Genomic DNA, 23,019 nt, shown 5'->3' with positions numbered 1-23,019 from the left:
CTAACCATCAGGCATTGCTGCCTCCCTCTTCTTAACCCAATGTAAGCGAGTGTATAAGTGTGCTTTACATACATAAATTAATTTTACATAATCGGTCAATATTACAATTCATACTGACAGACAGGGGAACTCCCGATTCCTCAGAACCTCTTAATTCCCTTATGCTTTTTACTCAAGTGTACTTTTTTGCCCCTTACACCAACAATATCTTGGCTGTCGTGCTGAAGATTTGTGCTCCAGAAAGCTGTGCCTCTTGCCAAGCTGTTCCAGTACAACTACAATGCTGGCATCTATCCGACAAAGTGAAAAACTGTCCAGGTATGTCTTGTCCACAAAAATACAGGACAAATCCAATCCATCCAATTATCACCCTATCAGTCTACTCTCAGTCATCAGCAAAGTGATGGAAGGTGTTGTTGATAGTGCTATCAAATGGCACTTACTCACTAATAACCTGCTCACTGATGCTCAGTTTATGTTCCGCCAGGACCACTCAGCTCCAGATCTCATTATAGCCTTAGTCCAATCGTGGACAAAAGAGCTGAATGCCAGAGATGAGATGAGAGTGACTGCCTTTGACATCAAGGCAACATTTGACCGAGTATGGCATCAAGGAGCCCAAGTAAAATTGAAGTCAATGGGAATCGGGGGAAAATCTCCACTGGCTAGAGTCATACTTAGCACAAAGGAAGATGTTTGTGGTGGTTGGAGATCAATCACCTCAGCCCCAAGACATTGCTGCATGAGTTCCTCAGTGTTGTGTCCTTGGCCCAACTAGCTTCAGCTGCTTCATCAATAACTTTCCCTCCAACATAAGGTCAGCAGTGGGGATGTTTGCTGATGATTGCAGTGTTCAGTTCCATTTGTAATTCCTCAGATAATGGAGCAGATCATGCCCGCCTGGAGCAAGACCTAGACAACATTTAGATTTAGGCTGATAAGTGGCATGTAACAAGTGGCAAGTAACCCAATCCATATCCGGACCAGGGTCCAATAGGGCTGCGTCATCGCTCCAACCCTCTTCTCAATCTTCCTCGCTGCCATGCTCCAACTCACAGTCAACAAGCTCCCCGCTGGAATGGAACTAAACTACAGAACCAGTGAGAAGCTGTTTAACATTCGCCACCTCCAGGCCAGGTCCAAGACCACCCCAACCTCTGTTGTCGAGCTACAGTACGCGGACGATGCCTGCGCCTGCACACATTCAGAGGCTGAACTCCAGGACATAGTTGACGTATTTACTGAGGCATATGAAAGCATAGGCCTTACGCTAAACATCCATAAGACAAAGGTCCTCCACCAGCCTGTCCTTGCCACACAGCACAGCCCCCCAATCATCAAGATCCACGGCGGGCCCTGGACAACGTGGACCATTTCCCATACCTTGGGAGCCTCTTATCAACAAAAGCAGACATTGATGAGGAGATTCAACACCACCTCCAGTGCGCCAGCGCAGCTTTCGGCCGCCTGAAGAAAAGAGTGTTTGAAGACCAGGCCCTCAAATCTACCACCAAATTCATGGCCTACAGGACTGTATAATACCCGCTCTCCTGTATGGCTCAGAGACATGGACCATGTATAGTTGATGGAGAAATACCATCAACGATGCTTCCGCAAGATCCTACAAATCCCCTGGGAGGACAGACGCACCAACATTAGCGTCCTCGCCCAGGCTAACATCCCCAGCATTGAAGCACTGACCACACTTGATCAGCTCCGCTGGGCAGACCATATTGTACGCATGCCAGACATGAGACTCCCAAAGCAAGCGCTCTACTCGGAACTCCTTCATGACAAATGAGCCAAGGGTGGACAGAGCAAACGTTACAAGGACACTCTCAAAGCCTCCCTGATAAAGTGCATCATCCCCACTGACACCTGGGAGTTCCTGGCCAAAGACCGTCCTGAATGGAGGAAGTGCATCCGGGAGGGCATTGAGCACCTCAAATCTCATCGCCGAGTGCATGCAGAAAACAAGCGCAGGCAGCGGAAGGAATGCGCGGCAAACCTGTCCCACCCTCCTTTACCCTCAACACTGTCTGTCCCACCTGTGGCAGGGACTGTGGCTCTCATATTGGACTGTTCAGCCACCTAAGGACTCATTCTAAGAGTGGAAGCACGTCTTCCTCGATTCCGAGGGACTGCCTATGATGATGATGATGATGATGAACATTTGTGCCACACAAGTGCCAGGTGGTGAATATCCACAAGAGAGAGTCAAACCACCTCCCCTTGACATTCAATGACATTACCATCGACAAATTTCCCTCCATCAACATTCTGGGGGGTCATCATTGACCAGAAAGTTAACTGGATCAGCCACATAAATACTGTGGTTTCAAGAGCAGGCCAGAATTTGAGTATTCTGCAAGAAGTGACTCACCTCCTGACTCCCGAGAGTCTTTCCAACATCTACAAGGTACAAGTCAGGAGTGTGATGGAATACCTTCCACAATCACTCGCTGCTCAAACACCCCAGCCAGGTGAGATGCAGAGTAAAGCCCCCTCTACACTGTCCCATCAAACACTCCTAGGGAAGGTACAGCATGGGGTTAGATACGGAGCCTAGGAGAGGCATGAGTTCGGGGCCCAGCAGAGGCGAGGGCCCAGGGGCAGCACGAGCCAGCCCACACTGCAATAGGTGTGCGCACTAAGTCCATGCAGCAGAGCTGGTCTCCAGTCGTCTTGGGTAATCCTTGCCACTGGACCAAGACCTAGTTCTGTCAAGACCGTGTGGTGGCTGGTGTGCAATGGCCACCACACGTTAAAAAAATTCACGCACAGGCATCATCCCACCCTTCAACATATAGTTCAGGATCTGGAATATTAGGTCCTTCATTGAAAGACCTGTGAACTCATCCTTTTTGGCGTGGAAACAAGTCATCCTCAATGCAAGGGACCGCCTATGATGGTGATGGAATACTCTCCACTTGCCTGGATGAGTGCAGCTACACCAACACTGAAGCAACTCGACACCATCCAGGACAAAACAGTCTGCTTGATTGGCACCCCATCCACCACCTTCAACATTCACTCCCTCCATCATCAGTGCACCATGGCTGCAGTAAGTACCATCTACAAGATGCACTGCAGCAACACGCCAAGGCTTCTTCAGCAGCGCCTCCCAAATCCACAAACTCTACCACCTAGAAGGATAAGGGCAGCAGGCGCATGGGAGCACCATCACCTGCAAGTTCCCCTGCAAGTAACACACCATCCTGACTTGGAAGTATATCGGCCGTTCCTTCATCAAATCCTGGTACTCGCTCCTTAACAGCACTATGGAGTACTTTTACCACAAGGACTGCAGTGGTTCAAGAAGTTGCTTACCACCATCTTCTCAAGGGCAATTAGGGATGAGCAATAAATAGTGGCCTTGCCAGTGATGCCCACATCCCATGAATGAATAAAAAAAAATAATCCCTCAGTTCTGGTATCATCCTTGTAAATTGTTTCTGCACTTTATCCAGTGCTTCAATCTCTTTTATTTTGTATGGAGACCACAACTGTGCATAGTACTCTAAATGTAGCCTGACCAGGTCCTACAGAAGTTTAACATAACTTCACTAGTTTTGAACTCTATACCCCTAGAAATAAATCTTAGTACATTGTTAGCATTTTTAATTGCTTTACTGGTATGTGATGCTGCTTTTAATGATTTGTTCACCTGTAACCTTGGATCTCTTTGCTCTTCTGCCTCGTTCAGTTTCTTGTTTTCTAAGGTGTAGGTGATGTTTCTGTTTTTCCTACCAAAGTGTATCACCTCACATGTATCTATGTTAAAGCTCATTTGCCACTTAACTGCCTAGTCTGCAAGTTTTCCAATATCTTCTTGTATTATGTTGCATTCTTCCTCAGTTCAGGGGTATTCAACATTCAGGAAGGATAGAATAAAAGGAAAAGGAGGTGGGGTAGCATTGCTGGTTAAAGAGGAGATTAATGCAATAGTTAGGAAAGACATTAGCTTGGATGATGTGGAATCTATATGGGTAGAGCTGCAGAACACCAAAGGGCAAAAAACGTTAGTAGGAGTTGTGTACAGACCTCCAAACAGTAATAGGGATGTTGGGGAGGGCATCAAACAGGAAATTAGGGGTGCATGCAATAAAGGTGTAGCAGTTATAATGGGTGACTTTAATATGCACATAGATTGGGCTAGCCAAACTGGAAGCAATACGGTGGAGGAGGATTTCCTGGAGTGCATAAGGGATGGTTTTCTAGACCAATATGTTGAGGAACCAACTAGGGGGGAGGCCATCTTAGACTGGGTGTTGTGTAATGAGAGAGGATTAATTAGCAATCTCATTGTGCGAGGCCCCTTGGGGAAGAGTGACCATAATATGGTGGAATTCTGCATTAGGATGGAGAATGAAACAGTAATTTCAGAGACCATGGTCCAGAACTTAAAGAAGGGTAACTTTGAAGGTATGAGGCGTGAATTGGCTAGGATAGATTGGCGAATGATACTTAGGGGGTTGACTGTGGATGGGCAATGGCAGACATTTAGAGACCGCATGGATGAAGTACAACAATTGTACATTCCTGTCTGGCGTAAAAATAAAAAGGGGAAGGTGGCTCAACCGTGGCTATCTAGGGAAATCAGGGATAGTATTAAAGCCAAGGAAGTGGCATACAAATTGGCCAGAAATAGCAGCGAACCTGGGGACTGGGAGAAATTTAGAACTCAGCAGAGGAGGACAAAGGGTTTGATTAGGACAGGGAAAATGGAGTACGAGAAGAAGCTTGCAGGGAACATTAAGGCGGATTGCAAAAGTTTCTATAGGTATGTAAAGAGAAAAAGGTTGGTGAAGACAAACGTAGGTCCACTGCAGTCAGAATCAGGGGAAGTCATAACGGGGAACAAAGAAATGGCGGACCAATTGAACAAGTACTTTGGTTCGGTATTCACTAAGGAGGATACAAACAACCTTCCGGATATAAAAGGGGTCAGAGGGTCTAGTAAGGAGGGGGAACTGAGGGAAATCTTTATTAGTCGGGAAATTGTTTTGGGGAAATTGATGGGATTGAAGGCCGATAAATCCCCAGGGCCTGATGGATTGCATCCTAGAGTACTTAAGGAGGTGGCCTTGGAAATAGCGGATGCATTGACAGTCATTTTCCAACATTCCATTGACTCTGGATCAGTTCCTATGGAGTGGAGGGTAGCCAATGTAACCCCACTTTTTAAAAAAGGAGGGAGAGAGAAAACAGGGAATTATAGACCGGTCAGCCTGACCTCAGTAGTGGGTAAAATGATGGAATCAATTATTAAGGATGTCATAGCAGTGCATCTGGAAAATGGTGACATGATAGGTCCAAGTCAGCATGGATTTGTGAAAGGGAAATCATGCTTGACAAATCTTCTGGAATTTTTTGAGGATGTTTCCAGTAAAGTGGACAAAGGAGAACCAGTTGATGTGGTATATTTGGACTTTCAGAAGGCTTTCGACAAGGTCCCACACAAGAGATTAATGTGCAAAGTTAAAGCACATGGGATTGGGGGTAGTGTGCTGATGTGGATTGAGAACTGGTTGTCAGACAGGAAGCAAAGAGTAGGAGTAAACGGGTACTTTTCAGAATGGCAGGCAGTGACTAGTGGAGTGCCGCAAGGTTCTGTGCTGGGGCCCCAGCTGTTTACATTGTACATTAATGATTTAGACGAAGGGATTAAATGCAGTATCTCCAAATTTGCAGATGATACTAAGTTGGGTGGCAGTGTGAGCTGCGAGGAGGATGCTATTAGGCTGCAGAGTGACTTGGATAGGTTAGGTGAGTGGGCAAATGCATGGCAGATGAAGTATAATGTGGATAAATGTGAGGTTATCCACTTTGGTGGTAAAAACAGAGAGACAGACTATTATCTGAATGGTGACAGATTAGGAAAAGGGAAGGTGCAACGAGACCTGGGTGTCATGGTACATCAGTCATTGAAGGTTGGCATGCAGGTACAGCAGGCGGTTAAGAAAGCAAATGGCATGTTGGCCTTCATAGCGAGGGGATTTGAATACAGGGGCAGGGAGGTGTTGCTACAGTTGTACAGGGCCTTGGTGAGGCCACACCTGGAGTATTGTGTACAGTTTTGGTCTCCTAACTTGAGGAAGGACATTCTTGCTATTGAGGGAGTGCAGCGAAGGTTCACCAGACTGATTCCCGGGATGGCGGGACTGACCTATCAAGAAAGATTGGATCAACTGGGCTTGTATTCACTGGAGTTCAGAAGAATGAGAGGGGATCTCATAGAAACGTTTAAAATTCTGACGGGTTTAGACAGGTTAGATGCAGAAAGAATGTTCCCAATGTTGGGGAAGTCCAGAACCAGGGGTCACAGTCTGAGGATAAGGGGTAAGCCATTTAGGACCGAGATGAGGAGAAACTTCTTCACCCAGAGAGTGGTGAACCTGTGGAATTCTCTACCACAGAAAGTAGTTGAGGCCAATTCACTAAATATATTCAAAAGGGAGTTAGATGAAGTCCTTACTACTCGGGGGATCAAGGGTTATGGCGAGAAAGCAGGAAGGGGGTACTGAAGTTTCATGTTCAGCCATGAACTCATTGAATGGCGGTGCAGGCTAGAAGGGCTGAATGGCCTACTCCTGCACCTATTTTCTATGTTTCTATGTTTCTATGCCCCCAGTTTGGTATCATCTACAAAGTTTGATATTGAGTTACTTATTCCTAAGTCCAGATCATTAATGTAATTTATGAACAATAGTGTTTCTAACACTGATCTGTGGGGAACACAATTACTACTTTCCTCCAATCTGAATAACTATCCTTTACCCTTAAACTCAGCTTTTTTATTTTTTAGTCAATTTGCTATCCATTCAGCTATTTTTCCTGAATTCACATACCCTAACCTTTTGTCATGATCCTACTGTATGGTACCATATCAAATGCTTTTTGAAAATCCACGTATATGACATCGACTGCACTACCTTGTCTACTCTTTCCATTATATCTTCAAATAATTTTATCAGCTTAGTTAAGCATTATTTATCCTTTCGGAATCCATGCTGACTTATGTTTTTATTAAATTTTGTCTCTAGATGCTCTTATATTACTTTTAGTATAGATTCTATCTCCCTTTTTGTATATAGGAACACTATTAGCTGTCGACCAGTCCTCTGGCAGTATCTCCTCTTCGATGAAACTTTTGTATATATAAACTAATACCTCTGCTATCTCCTCCCTAGTTTCCTTGAGTATGCGTGTGTGCATATCATCTGAACCTGGAATTTTGCGAGTTTATCAATTATTTTTTCCCTTTCTATCCCAACTGTATTAATATTCTTAAGCTCATAATTTTGTGAAGTGTCTATTTTGTTACCTTCTATCGTAAAAACTGAGACGAAGTAGTTGCTCAATACATCTCCCATTTCACTGTCATTACCTATGAGTTTATCTTGCTCATCCTTTAGTGGCCCTATCCCTACTTTAATTTTCCTTTTGTTATTTATGTGTCCATAGAACACTTTATTATTTTTATATTCCTTCATAAATTATATCTCATTCATTGCCGTTATCTATCTTCAAATATTCAAGTTTTGCATCCCTTGCCCTTCAGATGGCACACTGCAAATGTCACACTACAAACATCACACCTCAGACATCACACTGAGCAATAAATACAAAGCAAAAACAAGTTATCTCCTGTTGGTTTTTTCAGACCTAGGAGAGACCCAGAGATTTAAAATCACCTGTCAATCTACAGAAAGGTAGCTGCAAGATGTGCTTCAGAAGAATTCATTTAGAATTAACCACAGAATGTCCCTATTTACTGTAATTAGATCTTGTAGCCTTAAAAGGACACACATCCACCTTAATAACAATAATATTATGCATTGCATGGTTTTAAATTACTTCCAGTTTTCACATTGCTTTCATTAAACAGAAAATATTATGCCAGTGGACCAAAATGAACAGCATGTATGCAGTTTTCTGCATAAACTAAACTGATAAAGTAAATAAATGTTCATGTCATCGTACATATCTCCAATGAAACGTTCCAGGGCCCAGGTGTTAATCTTACTGGAAGAACGAGCAATTGACTCCTCACATGCTGGCTCTCGGTCTATACTAGCTGCTCACCTGCTGGTGAGGTTTGTTCATCACTATCCTTCTTGGTCCTCTGTGGCTTGTTAGTTTCAGGGCTATGGCAGGCCTCTGCACACATATATAAATAGGATTTGCCAACATTTGTTGGAGCACATCACAGACTGGTCCAAGCACCCACATTGTTATGTTAGCACCCCAAATGTTGGCTCAGTGAGCACCTGGTAAGCCCATGTGCCTCTTTGTATCTATTCTCTACTGCAGTGCAGAGCCCTCAATCCTTCATTCTCCTTCAAAGAGCTGTGTGACGTTTGATTGCCTCAGAATGTAAGGATCTGCCACCAACACCTATTGAAAAATTACAGGCAACTTGCCCGCACTTTTCCTATGGGCACCAGTAGTGGGCAAGATACTTTATCACTGGTGCAGACTTGTGGATGTTACCTATACAAGTCGAACAGTCACCATGTCACTCTCTTCCTTGCCTCTGGTTTCTTTGTGTTGCTTGTTCTCTCTATCCCTCCTCTTCTGTTTCTGTCTCTCTTTTTCTTTTCTCTTCCGCTTCTCCCCCTTTATTTTTTTGCTTCGCTTTCTGTCCTTTTCTTCTTTCTTTCGAGGTGGGAGATGATAGGGTGATGTGGCATAATATTTGGGTGGAGGATACAGGGCAAATGTAGCCCCCAGTGTCTCCTTTTTCATCCCGTCCCCAGTCATTCATGGCTCCCCCCACCCCCTCAATTCCGTTATATCCCCTATTCCATCGCCTTTCCATCATTTATTCTCTTTCTCTCTCTCGCTCGCTTTCTCTCTCGCTCTCTTTCTCTCTCCCTCTTTCTCTCTTTCACTATTTATTTCTCTTTTTCTATTTCTCTCTCTCTTTCTCTCTCTCTCCCACTTTGCCCCTGTTTTCACTGTCTGTCTGTCTCTGACCCAAATCTCTCTCAAACACACATAAACAATAATTGGCAATTACATTTTTGTCAATAAAACAGAGGTGAGATAATTAGATAGCTACAAAGTTCAACTGGTGTTTTTTTTGTAAATTGAACGAATGTTAGCATGAAATCTCTCTCTCCTCCTCTCTGACTCCAGTCTCTCTCCCCTCCCTCAGCTTTATAGAACCCAATATAAACACCAAAGAACTGTAATCAGAATGCTGTTACTTTTTCTCATTCACATACCAATATGTAGCCTTTCTGTTTTTTTTAACAAAACACACTCAATATAAATTTTACTTCAAAAATCATTTGAAATTTGTACTCTTCTGTTTCAAAACTATTTGAGGAAAAAATATTGAGTAGAATGTGCTCAGAGCGAAAGCTAACTGAACAGTACTGATGCACCCAGTGAAATTAAGCACACTGCACATGCTCAGATTGCACAATGCAAATTCAGCTCACAGAATCACAGTTATGGGAAAAAATATCCAGTTCAAATATGTTTTTCTTCATTTTTGTTTAAATCCTTATGTTTGGACCATATTTAGTTATCGAGAAAAACGGTGGAAGAAAATCAAATCAGAAAGCATTTTGAGCAATTTGTGAGAGCTCGCAGCCGTTGCACAATCACAGGGTGATATATTTTCACTATAAAATAACAGCTATTATTTGTCGCACAGCATGACACCAGAACATTGAAAGTATCAATCGCAGTGCCAGGAGTAACAAGTAGTGCAGGTACTCCTGACGAGATTTAAAGAAATGTGTGCCCCACGTATTCCATTTAATGTACAATAGAAGCATAATCCTTGGAACTGGACGCTGATGTGTATGATTTTCTAAAAAGATCTTCTTTTTAGATATGCCAGAGGATCGTTTCAGGTTGATGACCCTTCGTCAGAACAGAGCTCTGTTCTCCCTCCACAGATGCTGCCTGACCTGCTGAGTATTTCCAGCATTTTCTGTATTTATATGAGGTAAAACTAGTTTTTACTGGGTTTTTTTGCAAATGTATGTAAATTTGTGTGGAAAATCATGCCATATTTTTAATTACAGTCATGCTGAGGAACAAACACAGGAGGTAGAGGGGGCATGGCGAGGATATCGTCTATCAATCTATGTTAGTGACATAATGAACGTAGTGAGAAGCTTTCCTATAATTGCTATATCTTGCTAAATTGTATTTGCATTCTAAAAGAGGAAATTTCTCCCCACAGAGAGCAATAGTTTAAATTCCTATTTCAGTATTTCAATACCTCTTGTTTTTCCTTAATTATCTTCCTTTATACATGCTATGAGACAATTTCTCTCATTTTTTGAGTGACCATACAGGTTGTGGACTCTTTCCATGCTTTGATCACATGGCATTCCATGGATTATTCAACAATCTTTCTTGGGGTGAGGCTGTGTAATTGAATACTTGTTCGTTATTTGCCTTTGGTGGGATTTAATTTCTAATGACACAGCTGAGAAACGGTGCAACTCATTCTAAATATTGGTTGACAGGTTAACTCATTAGCATCTACAGAGCTTACAGCTGTGAGCACTTATGCTATTGTGCCACCTCCTTCATATTGGCCCTGAAATTCTGATGTCTCGGATCCATATGAAGTTTCTATGGACCCGGGAAGGCATCGGAAAAGCCGGTTTTCAGCATGCAATGCGTATGCTCTGAAAACCGGCTTTTCCGACCTGTCTAGCTGTAGCTTGACAGGTCTTGCCCGTGCGATGAGTTCTCGTGCAAAATTCCGACTTTTAGAGATCTTCTGCCCAGGAATAGGGCATAAAAGTTCTGTGTGAGATAAAGCAGGCATACAGCCTGCATTCTGTACGCATCTACCTGAAACTTTGCTTCAAACAGCTCAATAGCCTTTAGCATAAGCAGCAGTCGATGCTGAGGAGTTCATTAACATAAACTAAATTAACAGCAGAAATGGAAACAAGCAGCTTCCTCGCAAAGTAATGAGAGATTCAAATCTTCCAATTTTTATAACATTTGAGGTACCGTGTTGTCTATGATCAACTTTAAAGTCAGACACTCAGTAACTAGCTCAGTAATTGTGTTGATAGAATGCTTTCCACGGGTAATGCAGAATGTAGAGGATGGCTTCTTGAGAATAATAGTGCAAAGGCTTTCCAGCAATTGTTGTGAGTCCCAAAATAGCCAAACGTTTCCACAAACAATCTCAGTTGAACAGCGTACTTTCAACCACGTACTTCCACCTTGGTGAATGGGTCCCGACAAATCTTTTACATAGAGGCTCAGCTTCTCGAACAGAAGGGAGGGCAGGAGTTTTGGAATTCAGGACAAGTGCTGTCATCCCATCCTAATTCCGTCAGTTGTATGCTGCTGCTCTCGGAGGGCAGTTGCTTCTTCAGTGTGTTCTGTCATACATCGGCCCAGCCAACAATTCCTATCCCCGCCAACTTACATCCTCCCCCAAACCAGAAATTTTGTGGGCATCAATCTTATAAACATTTTCTTCTCCTTTCATTTGTACATGTAGTTTAGAAGTCGCTATTTTTTATTTGCTGGCCATGCTATTACACACTGCACAACCACGACCCGTTCAGAAATGCAAGACATTTTTAAAGTCTTTTATATTCGACAATCTTTAAGCTATTCTAAAAGATTAAAAAATCATTGAAAAATCTCACCTTTCAAAGACTTGTAGTGATCTCTAAACCAGCTGCAGCACTGAAGGTAAAATAAATCGGGGACGTGGCTTACGTAAATGAGCTCCTTTAGACAGCTCCTGTGGGTGGGGGCAGACTCCAAAAGAAGCCACAGGCTTCGCGTGCTCTGCGTTCCCGGGCGGCGTGACGTCATACGCTGCCCGGGAATCTTCATCACTCTATCGGAAGTTCAAGAGGGCGCAGGAGAGAAAGGTAAGTGCGCATTTTTTTTCTTTATTTTACCAGATTGCCCGTGGGAATGGTGTTACTGGAATTTCAGGGCATGTTTGCACAGTAGGCAGCTGGTATTCAGCTGAAGCCATACACTAAAGCTTGATTCAATGAATTCTGATTGCATTCACTTTTCTTTGTAAATGAGGCCATTGGGATATGTTTGAAAATAAATCCACATTTAATCAAAATTAACCTGATATAGCAGACTAGTTCTCAGAGGACAGGTTACAATTCATTGTTCTTAAATAATTATTACATGTAGAGAGTGGCAATGAAGAAAGCTTTGCTCCAGACATAGGTTTGTGTAGTTGATTAATACTGTTTGAGTATAATTATGTTCTGTGTATTTAAGTTTGTAATGAACTTAAAATAAATTTTATTTTTTTAATGAGGCCGTCATCTTTTAATTAAATTGGGTGCAATAGCATTTATTTTTAGTTAGACCAAATTGACAAAGTATATAATGTAAATTGTCAATGACAAATAACCTGCAGAATTACATTAAGCAACACATAACTTATTCAATTGTAATTACGTTTGCAGGGAAAGGGAATGTACAATATCACATATCTCGTTGAATCAAAAGTTTAGAGAGAAATAGTCAAACACTTCATGCAACAGTGATTCCTGTGTGGTTTGGACTGTAGAATTATTACCTGTTGCAGGGCCAGGGTGTGCAAGCTGGTGTGGGGACACAGGCATTGTGAATACTAAAGTTCTAAGAATAAAGAGGTATTGGGATGTATTTTCTCAATTTTGTGAATATATGGTAAATGACGCTAATTTCATGCTAACTTGTCAGGTGATTATTATTTTCATGGTTATGTATGGCCAAAGATGTTCTAGAATGAGTACTGGATTGAAGGTTTTGTCCTTTATTTGAAGGTGGGGAAGTATGAATTATGGCAGTCACACATACACCAGAATCTTCCCAGCCCTGCGATGTGGGTTTGAAGGCCCGCTGTCAAAATGGCCCTGATTGACAGCGGGTCGGAAGCCCGCTCTTAATCCATCTCTGATATGTCCAAATGGTATGTCCTTACTATACAGTATAAATGCACACGAGATCCATACTTGAGAGAAGGTCACTCTGTGACCAGTTACCTTTATTGACCTCAAGTGATGAAGGTGGGTGGAGCTTCCCCTTTTATACCTGAAAGTCCAGTTTAGGAGTGTCTCCCGCAAGTTCACCCCCTGTGGTTAATGTTCTCAAGGTGTACAACTTAGGTCAGCTTATACATGGGTTACAATGTTAGTTGAATACATGACAGTCTCCGTATCAGTTTCTTAACAGTCGAGTCTGCCTGTGGCTCACAGACCCAACAGCAAGCGGTGGGCCAGTCAATTAAGGTACTTAACAGGTAGTTTAAAGGTATTTATGAGGATTATAACCACGCACTTACCGTTTTACCAACTTTTTGATGAGTTTGCCATCCCTCGGGGAACACGCCAGGTAAGTGTATCAGGTTCTCAGCGACTCTCCATTGCTTTCAATAGGTGGCAGCTGCAAAAGTGGTATGAATGCTACCATTTCGCAGCTATTAACTTTCCAATCGCAGAAGCTGTAGCCTTTAGTGTTTGGAAGAGTCTTTTCAGCTTCATACACTTTGGAGTAGTTTGTAATGAACTCTATATTCACTGTAATTTTCTTGAAGGAACGTTTCTGACCATTGACAGATTGCTTCTGTCAACTCAAATGGATCTGGCATATCAAGAATCGAAATGGGAACAATTTATGCTCTCTCATCTTGGTCCTCCGAGTCTGATGAGGAACAGCTGCAGGAGCAGCAGAGCCAGCCACACCAGCAGCAGCTACAGGATCTCCAACCATCCCCTGAGCCACCTGATGGTGAATAGGGTGGAAAGCATCAGCGCAGAGATGCACCATGCCGGAGGCATTACCACCAGCACAGGGTCTACAGGCAGAGGATCAGCTATCTGAACATGACGGAGCAGCAGTACCGAAGGGAACTCGGCCTGTCGCGCCAGGTGGTCACCGACCTTTGTGTATTGCTGGAGGAAGACCTGCAGCTCAGAGGAAGGGGTAGATACCCATTAGTAGTCATCCTTGCCCTCAACATCTTCGCCTCAGGAATTTCTCAGTCTGCCGCCCACAGATGCATCACACATGTCACCGATGCCCTGTTTAACAAGTTGGCCAACTATATAAAGTTTGCCACTGACCAAGGCAGTGTGACTGAGCGGGCGATTGTCATTGCCACTCTGGCTGACTTCCCATGGGTCCAGAGAATGATTGACTGCACACATGTGGTGATCAGGGCACCCCATCAAAATCCGAGAGCTTTTGTGAACTGCTAGGGTTTCCACTCCCTGACCGTTCAGCCGGTGTGTAACCACAGTAAAGCCATCATACATATGTGCACCAAGTTCCCTGGCAGCTGCCATGATTGGTACATCTTGCGCCACTCCATCGTCCCTCAGCTGTTCACACCACCAACCAGTCTTGCAGGTTGGCTGCTTCGGGACAAGGGCTATCCCCTCAAGATGTGGCTGATGACACCTTTTAGGAGGCCAGCAAACGAGGCTGATGGACGGTACAATCAGAACCTCATCTCCACGAAAAGTATAATCGACCAAACTATACGGTTGCTTAAAATGTGGTTCAAATGCCTGGAAAATCTGGAGGGGCCCTTCAGTATGCACCAACGAGGGTATCCAGAATAGTCGTGGTCTGCTGCACCCTGCACAACATCACTCAGCAGCGAGGACTAGTGGTAGATGATGAAGATGGCACAGAGTGAAGAGCCTCATCAGAGGAGCAGCCACATGAGATTGGCAACATCGATGAGGAAGACCTGGAGAAGCTGGCACTGCCATTAAGACCAGTGCATGAGAAGGTTGCTGCTCGTACCACCAGGGACGCCCCCATAAATGCCAGGTTCCAGTAACTTTGTGGATGTCCCACATTCGCCTGGCACAGGCGTACACATGTTGGCATCATCCCACACCAGCACCATAAGCCATTCAATCAATGACTACTTCCTCCTTTTCATCATCATCATTGCTGCATGTCAAATCAGCCCTGACCCTACACTCAGCCACCTCCATTCTATCCCACACATCTGGCTGCGACGGCAAAAGTGTGACAAAGAAATGATTTAATTACATAACTCCATATTTTACAACCATCATGATGATACTGATAAACACACCCGAGTGATAACATTTGTGACTATTTGTGTGGGATCTTTCTTTTCCGGGTGCTTCTACGTGGTGCTACCCCTGTGTCTTCAGCAGAGGTAGAGGCAGCCTGTTCACTTCTCTGCTGACACATTTGGCGGTCGTTCTCTGGGTTTTGGGGCCAGCGAGGGTCCCACTAAAGTCTGCTCCTCCTGCGACTGTGCAGGGGCAGACTTGGCCATCACTGTCCGGGGATGCATCTGGGGCTCTGACCGAGGTGCTGGCAAAGGGGTGGAGGTCTGAGTGCTTGGAGCAGAGCTACCACTTACATGTCCCCTCCCACCATCATCCCTCTCATGTGACACCTGCTAGCAAGGAGCTAGAGAGCACCGTGCTACACTTCAGTGCAGACATTAAGGCTCATGTCTATACTGACATCCCTCCTAGAAAAGACATCTATGTGCCTCTGGTTTCTTTCCTCCATACATATCCATCTATCCTCCATACATGACCATCTATCCTCCATAGGTGTCCATCTATTTAAAAGAGAAACCTGGGCCGAAATTGCACCTGCCCTGAAGACCTGTTGCTGCTGGAAATCGGTGGCCATGCTGTGGAGTACAATGGCCGCCAATTTGGAAATTCCACTCCTGTGATATCCTGGCAGTGACCCACTCCCCCCACTGCCGCTCCGCTGCTGCCGATCGGTCCTAAGTGCATCATCAGAGCGTGCACCGCCGATGTTCTCCCCCAATCCTGAAATTCCGCCGAGAACATCTTGCTGCCGCCGCTCGGTGCCAACCATCAGCTTTTTCTGCTGGTGCACTGTGTTTGCAGTGCTTATAAAATGGCCCTCCGAAGAGAAGTTTCCACTGCTGTCACTGTCTCCACCATCTGTTCTTGCTTACTTGTGATCTGTGACAACATTACTCTATCCCGCGATGATCCCACCGAGGTGTGCGAATTGCGCTGGTGCTGGTTTGCGTTCTGTGAGGTGACGCAGCGCTCTCAGAGGCAGGAGGCTCCTCTGAGGATTCTTGTTCCTCTTGGACCTGCAGTGGGAGGGAAGGTGGGGTGGGGGGAGGGGGGGGGGGTGCTCCTGATTAACCTGTTGGAGTGTAAAGATTTAAATAGATGACATCTCAATTGCAGACACATACCATTATGCACATCATCACCATTCATTTTCTGATCACAAAACGCCCCATGTGAGTGACTGATGAAAGGCATGCAACTGTATGAATAATAATTCTGTCACTAACTTCTTCTCTTAAACCCCTCTCTCCGTCCCCCACTTCCCGAACCTCCACCACAACACCAATATCGAGTGCTGCCTCCTCCGCACTTGAAAAATGAAAGATCAACTAAGGGCTGTGGCGTATGTAGCACACAAATCACTGACTCCACACGGTCTGGTGTTGATCTAACTGCTGTGACCTTAGTCCTTTATTGAACAGCTCCAGAGTGCTCCACAGGTGTGGTGGGCAGCCTTTTATACTGCCTCGTGCAGGTACTTTCAGGTCTCCCATCACAGCGCCCTCTGTGGTGCACCATTGTACTTATCATACATTTAATGTACCAGAGCAATACACAACATCACTTCCCCCCCCCCAATTCAAAAAGCCGTTGCTTGAATCCCCTAAATCGAAAAATGCATTAGCCCATTGGTAATGTTGGTCACGGATCCATGTCCCTGAATTTAAACACAGTGACCATTCAGCATTGAGATATTAACTCTTATCGTAATTCGCAATTCATGTCCATTATTTTAAACATAGTGACCACGCAGCATTAAAATATTAATTCTTGTCATAAATCCATCATTCTACATTCACATAGCACACTTAGACTCGCTCTAGCATTACAAAACTCCAAAAGTCTTTATGTGGGGACCGCAGTGGTGTAAGGCCCTTTTAAGACTCCCGGGAGCATTTCCCTTTTAAGACGCCATCTTGTGGCTCCCACGAGGCTTCCTTTTAGGCACCGCCATCTTGGGTGTTCTGCTGGCCTTTGTCTCCGTTGCCACGAGGCTCCCCACCATCTTGAGCTCGCTGGCAAAGAAAGAAGGAGAAACAAGGAAGGAGGGAAAGGGAAAAAGCAAAACGGCCCAGATCAATCCCTCTTGCAGCAGTGGCTCCCTGGACTCGATCAGTCACAGTGAGTCGCTCCGTGCTTGCTGCCGCATCCGCCGCTCTGCCCCACGTCCCTCCGAGTCGCGCCCGCCGCCGCTGCAGCCTCCACTCCCAACGTGGCCTCCTCTCCTGAGGCCGCCGTGGCCTCCTCTCCTGAGGCCGCCATGGCCTCCTCTCCTGAGGCCGCCGGGGCCCCCTCTCCTGAGGCCGCCGTGGCCTCCTCTCCTGAGGCCGCCGTGGCCTCCTCTCCTGAGGCCGCCGTGGCCGCCTCTCCTGCGGCCGCCGTGGCCTCCTCTCCTGAGGCCGCCGTGGCCTCCTCTCCTGAGGCCGCCGTGGCCGCCTCTCCTGAGGCCGCCGTGGCCTCCTCTCCTGAGGCCGCCGTGGCCTCCTCTCCTGCGGCCGCCGGGGCCCCCTCTCCTGAGGCCGCCGTGGCCGCCTCTCCTGAGGCCGCCGTGGCCTCCTCTCCTGAGGCCGCCGGGGCCCCCTCTCCTGAGGCCGCCGTGGCCTCCTCTCCTGCGGCCGCCGGGGCCCCCTCTCCTGAGGCCGCCGTGGCCGCCTCTCCTGAGGCCGCCGTGGCCTCCTCTCCTGCGGCCGCCGTGGCCGCCTCTCCTGCGGCCGCCGTGGCCTCCTCTCCTGCGGCCGCCGTGGCCTCCTCTCTTGAGGCCGCCGTGGCCTCCTCTCCTGAGGCCGCCGTGGTCGCCTCTCCTGACGTGGCCTCCTCTCCTGAGGCCGCCGTGGTCGCCTCTCCTGAGGCCGCCGTGGCCTCCTCTCCTGAGGCCGCCGTGGCCTCCTCTCCTGAGGCCGCCGTGGCCGCCACCATCGCAGCCGCTGCCGCCACCCGACTGTTTCTCATGGGCCCCCCGGATCCGCCGGCCATTGATGGGCCTCCCACTTCTCGCCCGCAGCGCCCCACCAGCCCGCATCCCAGCAATAGGCCTGCACCTCAGCAATACCTGTTCTTCCAGGGTGAAGGCTCACCTGGAACTTTGTTCTTCCAGGGTCTGCTTATCTGTGGAGGCTGAGGCTGCAGGATTGTTTGGGGTCAGGAGTTCTGGGCTGCTGTCGCCTGTGTGTGGATTTAGGCTGCAGCTCCAGCTCGGTTGGCGCTGCTCTTTGGGGACCCGAGGAGCAGCAGTCTGTGGAGGAGTGAAGTCTTCCCAGCTCCCACGGACTTTTCCCATCCATCTTTTGCCGAGTAGCGTTGGCCCATCACCTGCAATGACCCATAAGGGCAAACCGTGCGTTTCGCCCCCATGAGATACCTGCACATCCGCTCTGCCGAGAACAGGTATCAGTTCCTTGGTGTAGGTATGCAGCTTTGCCGAGACCAGGACCAGCATGGGTCGTGCGGCCGGGTTACCCCACAGTTCATCAAAAGTTCTCTGACTCATCAACGACGGACCCGATCCCATATCCACTGCCATACTCACTGGGGCGCCGTCAATTTTTGCTTCCATTATCACTGGGGGCGAATCGTCGGTGCACATATACAGTCCCAACACCTCATCTTCTTCTGCCTGCTCCTCGGTGAACAGTAGATCATCCCCCAGCTCCTCAGCCACGCGGTGAGTCCGATTTCTTTTGCACATACGCTGAAGGTGGCCTTTCGTGTTCCAGGTATTGCACGTATGCTCCGCAAACCTGCACCGGTGAGCCCCATGGCTTCCTCCGCAGCGCCAGCATGGTGCTACTCGATTAGCCCCCTTTCAGCGCACTCTGAGTTCCAGGACCTCGCGGTCCGTGCTCTATGCCCCGGGCAGAGCCATGTTCTGCAGTTTTGTCTGTGGTGGGTGCTATCCTGTGGACAGTGCCTGCCGGGTTCGAGACTGTGTGGATCATTTGTTTGGTGCTGCAAGTCAAGGTCATATATGCCCGGCTGATGGTGATGGCCTTTGTCAAGGTGACTGTGGGTTCCATGGCTAGCAGCTTGTGAAGGAGGCCTTTGTGGCCAATCCCCATAACGAAAACGTCCTGCAACACCTAGTCAAGGTGTGTGCCAAAATCACACGGCGCCGTGAGTCTCCTGAGGTCCGCAGCATATTTGGTGACATCCTGGCCCTCGGGTCTGCAGTGATGGTAAAATTTGTATCTGGCCATGAGGATGCTCTCCTTCGGTTTCAACTGGTCACGAATGAGTGCGACCAGCTCCTCATATTACTTGTCCCTGGCGCTCCCGGGTGCCAGCAAATTGCTGACGAGACAGTAAACCTCATCGCCATAACTGGAAAGCAATATCACCTTACGCTTGTCTTCATTGCGTCCGTGCTTCCCGTCAGGTCGTTTGCTGCGAAGTAGTACTCGAGTCTTTCCGTAAAGGCCTTCCCAATCATTGCCCATGGTAAAATTCTTTAGCGAGCCCAGAGTAGCCATGGTTGCATGGAGTTCGTCCGCTTCCTCGTTGCCAATGTGGTGTATGTAGCACACAAATCACTGACTCCACACGGTCTGGTGTAAATCTAACTGCTGTGACCTTAGTCCTTTATTGTGTAACTCCAGAGTGCTCCACAGGTGTGGTGGGCAGCCTTTTATACTGCCTCATGCAGGTACTTTCAGGTCTCCCACCACAGCGCCCTCTGTGGTGCACCATTGTACTTATCATACATTTAATGTACCAGAGCAATACACACCAAGGGCCTCCTCCCGTTCTCTCCCTCTCCCTCTTATTGTGGGCAATCTTTTTCTGCAAGGAGGCAAAGAAGAGAAGGTTTAAAGAAACTGATGGAATGACTGTCATTAATGGAATGACATACAGCTTCACGGGGAGACTTTGACAGAGTGGCTTGGCGATACCGTCGCCTCCTTTTGTGCTGTTACTTGCTTTCATTGCATAATGATGATGCTGAGTGTGAGGGGTGGAAATAAAGATGGGGAGCTTATAATGTAAATAGAGAGAGAAGGATGGATGAAGGTCTAAGGGATCTTGGGCTGAGTAACTTTGTGCAGGAGTATTGTTGGCAATGCACAGTGGTGGGGATGTGATGACAGGCACAGCATCATCAAGATAAATGTATGTTTATACTCACTTTTTCTGATCTTAGAAGATCATTTAACCTTTTCCTGCACTGTACCCAGATGTAAGGCACTACTGAATTCACCGTAATCTCTTCAGCTATAGTAAGCCACGCTGATTTAGTCTGTTGGGGAGGCCTCTTCCTGCCATCCGCAGGGAAGAGAAGCTCCCTACATGCCCTCATTCCCTCAACAAGATGCTGGAGGGACTCATCATTGAAATGAGGTGCAGATTTCTGCCTTTCAGACGTCAGAATACAGATCTCCACTCAATAACACAAGCTTCACAAAAGAAAATCCAACTCTCAGCAAACGGGCCCATGGCCCCTGTAAATATATTGGCAAGAAGCTGGTCATCCGGTGATGTCACCAGACTTGCCCCCATTAAATGGAACGGGAAACACGCAGGACAGGCCCAACAAGGACCATTATGTAAAATCTTATTTTTGGCCAGGATCGCCGCAGGAGCGGGTTCGTCACCCGCCACGGCCATCTCCCACCTTCACCCCACCCAGGTAGGGGGAATCACACACAATTTGGAACATATTGCAGAGCCCCTTTTTGACGAGGTAGGCAGCGAGAGCATCCCTTTAAGATCCTGATGGTCCTCTTGATGACCACTCTAGTAGAGGAATATGCCTCATTTTAATGCTCTTCTGCTGCTATTCATGCAACTCTTAGAGGGATCATTATCCGCGGCAGCATGGGAAAATGTCATCACCCACAAGACTGGAAGAACTCAAGGAGGGCTGAATTCTGAAGGACGAAAGCATCGTGCCATCTTCCAACAAATCTTACATTGGCATGGGGAATTTTTTGGTTGTTGGTCTCTTTACTACAACAACAACAGTTTGCATTTATATAGTGCCTTAATGTAGAAAAATGTCCCAAGGTTCTACACAGAAGCATAATCAGACAAAAATAGATGTCGAGCCTGTTGTGTTCCTAACACAGATGAGACTGCACACAGGATGGTTAAAGTAACAGTGACCTTAGTCTTTATTAAGACACTCCAGAGTGAGGAACAGGCCTTAGGGGCCAGCTTATATACAGTGCTCCTAAGGGATGCTGGGATCCCTTGGGACTTCAGGAGATGCGCTCCCTGGTGGCGGAACATGGGAGCGTATGCTTTACAGATACACAACATCACTCCCCCCCCAAAGTCAAAGTGAAAACTATTTACAAGGTGAGGCAGTTGGGAGCCTTTCTTTCCCTGGTGGACTGCCTCGGTACAAATGTCTGTTCTGGTGTGTTGGCTGTGGCTTCGCTGGGCTGGCGTGTTGTTGGGCTTGCAGGGCTGCTGGGTGAGCCTGGTCTTGCTGGGCTGTTGGGCATGATGGTTCAATTTCCTGGTCCGGCGTGGTGTCGTTGATCCTTTGGGTGTGTGTTGTGGGCTCGAAAAAGGTGGTGTCTGCTGTGAGTTGTTCAGGGCAGTCTGTGAACTGCAGCCTCGTTTGGTCCAGGTACTTTCTGCAAATTTGTCCATTGTCTAGTTTGACTACAAACACCCTACTCCCTTCTTTAGCTATCACCGTGCCCACGATCCACTTGGGACCATGTCCATAGTTTAGCACATAAACAGGGTCATTCAGATCAATTTCCCGTGACACAGTGGCGCGACCATCGTTTACATTTTGTTGCTGTCGCCTGCTCTCTACCTGATCATGCAGGTTGGGGTGAACCAGCGAGTGTCTGGTTTTAAGTGTCCTTTTCATGAGTAGCTCAGCCAGGGGCACCCCTGTAAGCGAGTGGGGTCTCGTGCGGTAGCTGAGCAGTACTCGGGACAGGCGGGTTTGGAGTGAGCCTTCTGTGACTCGTTTAAGGCTCTGTTTGATTGTTTGTACTGCCCGCTCTGCCTGCCCATTGGAGGCTGGTTTAAACGTGGCCGTAGAGCCATGTTTGATCCCATTGCGGGTCATGAATTCTTTAAATTCGGCACTGGTGAAACATGGCCCATTGTCACTGACTAGTATGTCAGGCAGGCCGTGGGTGGCAAACATGGCCCTCAGGCTTTCAATGATGGCGGTGGCGTTGCTTCCCGACATTATTTCACATTCATGTTTCTATTACTAGGGGGATCAAGGGGTATGGCGAGAAAGCAGGAATGGGTACTGAAGTTGCATGTTCAGCCATGAACTCATTGAATGGCGGTGCAGGCTAGAAGGGCCGAATGGCCTACTCCTGCACCTATTTTCTATGTTTCTATGTTTCTATGTTTCTATTCAATCCATTTTGAAAAAGCATCCACCACCACCAGGAACATTTTACCGAGAAATGGGCCCGCATAGTCGACATGGATCCTCGACCATGGTCTGGAGGACCAGGACTACAAACTTAGTATTGCCTCTCTGGGCGCGTTGCTCAACTGAGCACACATGCTGCATTGCCGTACACAGGATTCTTAACTCAGAGTCGATACCGGGCCACCAGACGTGGGATCTGGCTATCGCTTTCATCATTACTATACCCGGGTGTGTGCTGTGGAGATCCGAGATGAATGTCTCCCTACCCTTTTTGGGTAGCACTACACGGTTACCCCACAACAGGCAGTCTGCCTGAATGGATAGCTCGTCCTTTCGCCGCTGGAACAGCTTGATTAGCTCTTGCATTTCAACGGGGATGCTGGCCCAGCTCCCATGCAGTACACAGTTTTTTTTTACTAGGAACAGCAGAGGATCTTGGCTGCTCCAAGTACTAATCTGGCGGGCCGTGACAGGTGATTTATCACTTTCAAATGCTTCCATAACCATCAACAAGTCTGTGGGCTGCGCCACCATCAACAAGTTTGCAGGCTGCGCCATTTCCACCCCCATGGTGGGCAATGGTAGCCGACTGAG

At 46.9% G+C, this 23,019-nt stretch overlaps 1 protein-coding gene and 1 long non-coding RNA gene across 3 annotated transcripts in view; one reads left to right on the top strand and one right to left on the bottom strand.

Annotated features, from left to right (window-relative positions):
• Positions 1 to 23,019, top strand: part of LOC139278301 (uncharacterized) — a 113,059-nt gene that overhangs the window by 37,599 nt on the left and 52,441 nt on the right. For both annotated transcript variants that reach the window (XR_011596240.1, XR_011596239.1), the window contains exon 3: positions 9,851 to 9,967. This is a non-coding gene — a long non-coding RNA (uncharacterized lncRNA). The remainder of the gene's footprint in view (positions 1 to 9,850; positions 9,968 to 23,019) is intronic.
• On the bottom strand, positions 17,190 to 18,050 carry LOC139279046 (polysialoglycoprotein-like). Its single transcript, XM_070898373.1, has one exon. The coding sequence runs from the start codon at positions 18,048 to 18,050 to the stop codon at positions 17,190 to 17,192; it is 861 nt and encodes a 286-aa protein (XP_070754474.1).

Source organism: Pristiophorus japonicus, chromosome 13 (genome assembly GCF_044704955.1).
Source record: "Pristiophorus japonicus isolate sPriJap1 chromosome 13, sPriJap1.hap1, whole genome shotgun sequence".
NCBI classification, from domain to species: domain Eukaryota; kingdom Metazoa; phylum Chordata; class Chondrichthyes; family Pristiophoridae; genus Pristiophorus; species Pristiophorus japonicus.
This window is presented reverse-complemented; position numbering and strand designations above follow the sequence as displayed.

Bases quoted from the DNA above. Each gene is read 5' to 3' on its own strand.
- LOC139279046 (XM_070898373.1), bottom strand. From the start codon at position 18,050: ATGGCCGGCGGATCCGGGGGGCCCATGAGAAACAGTCGGGTGGCGGCA.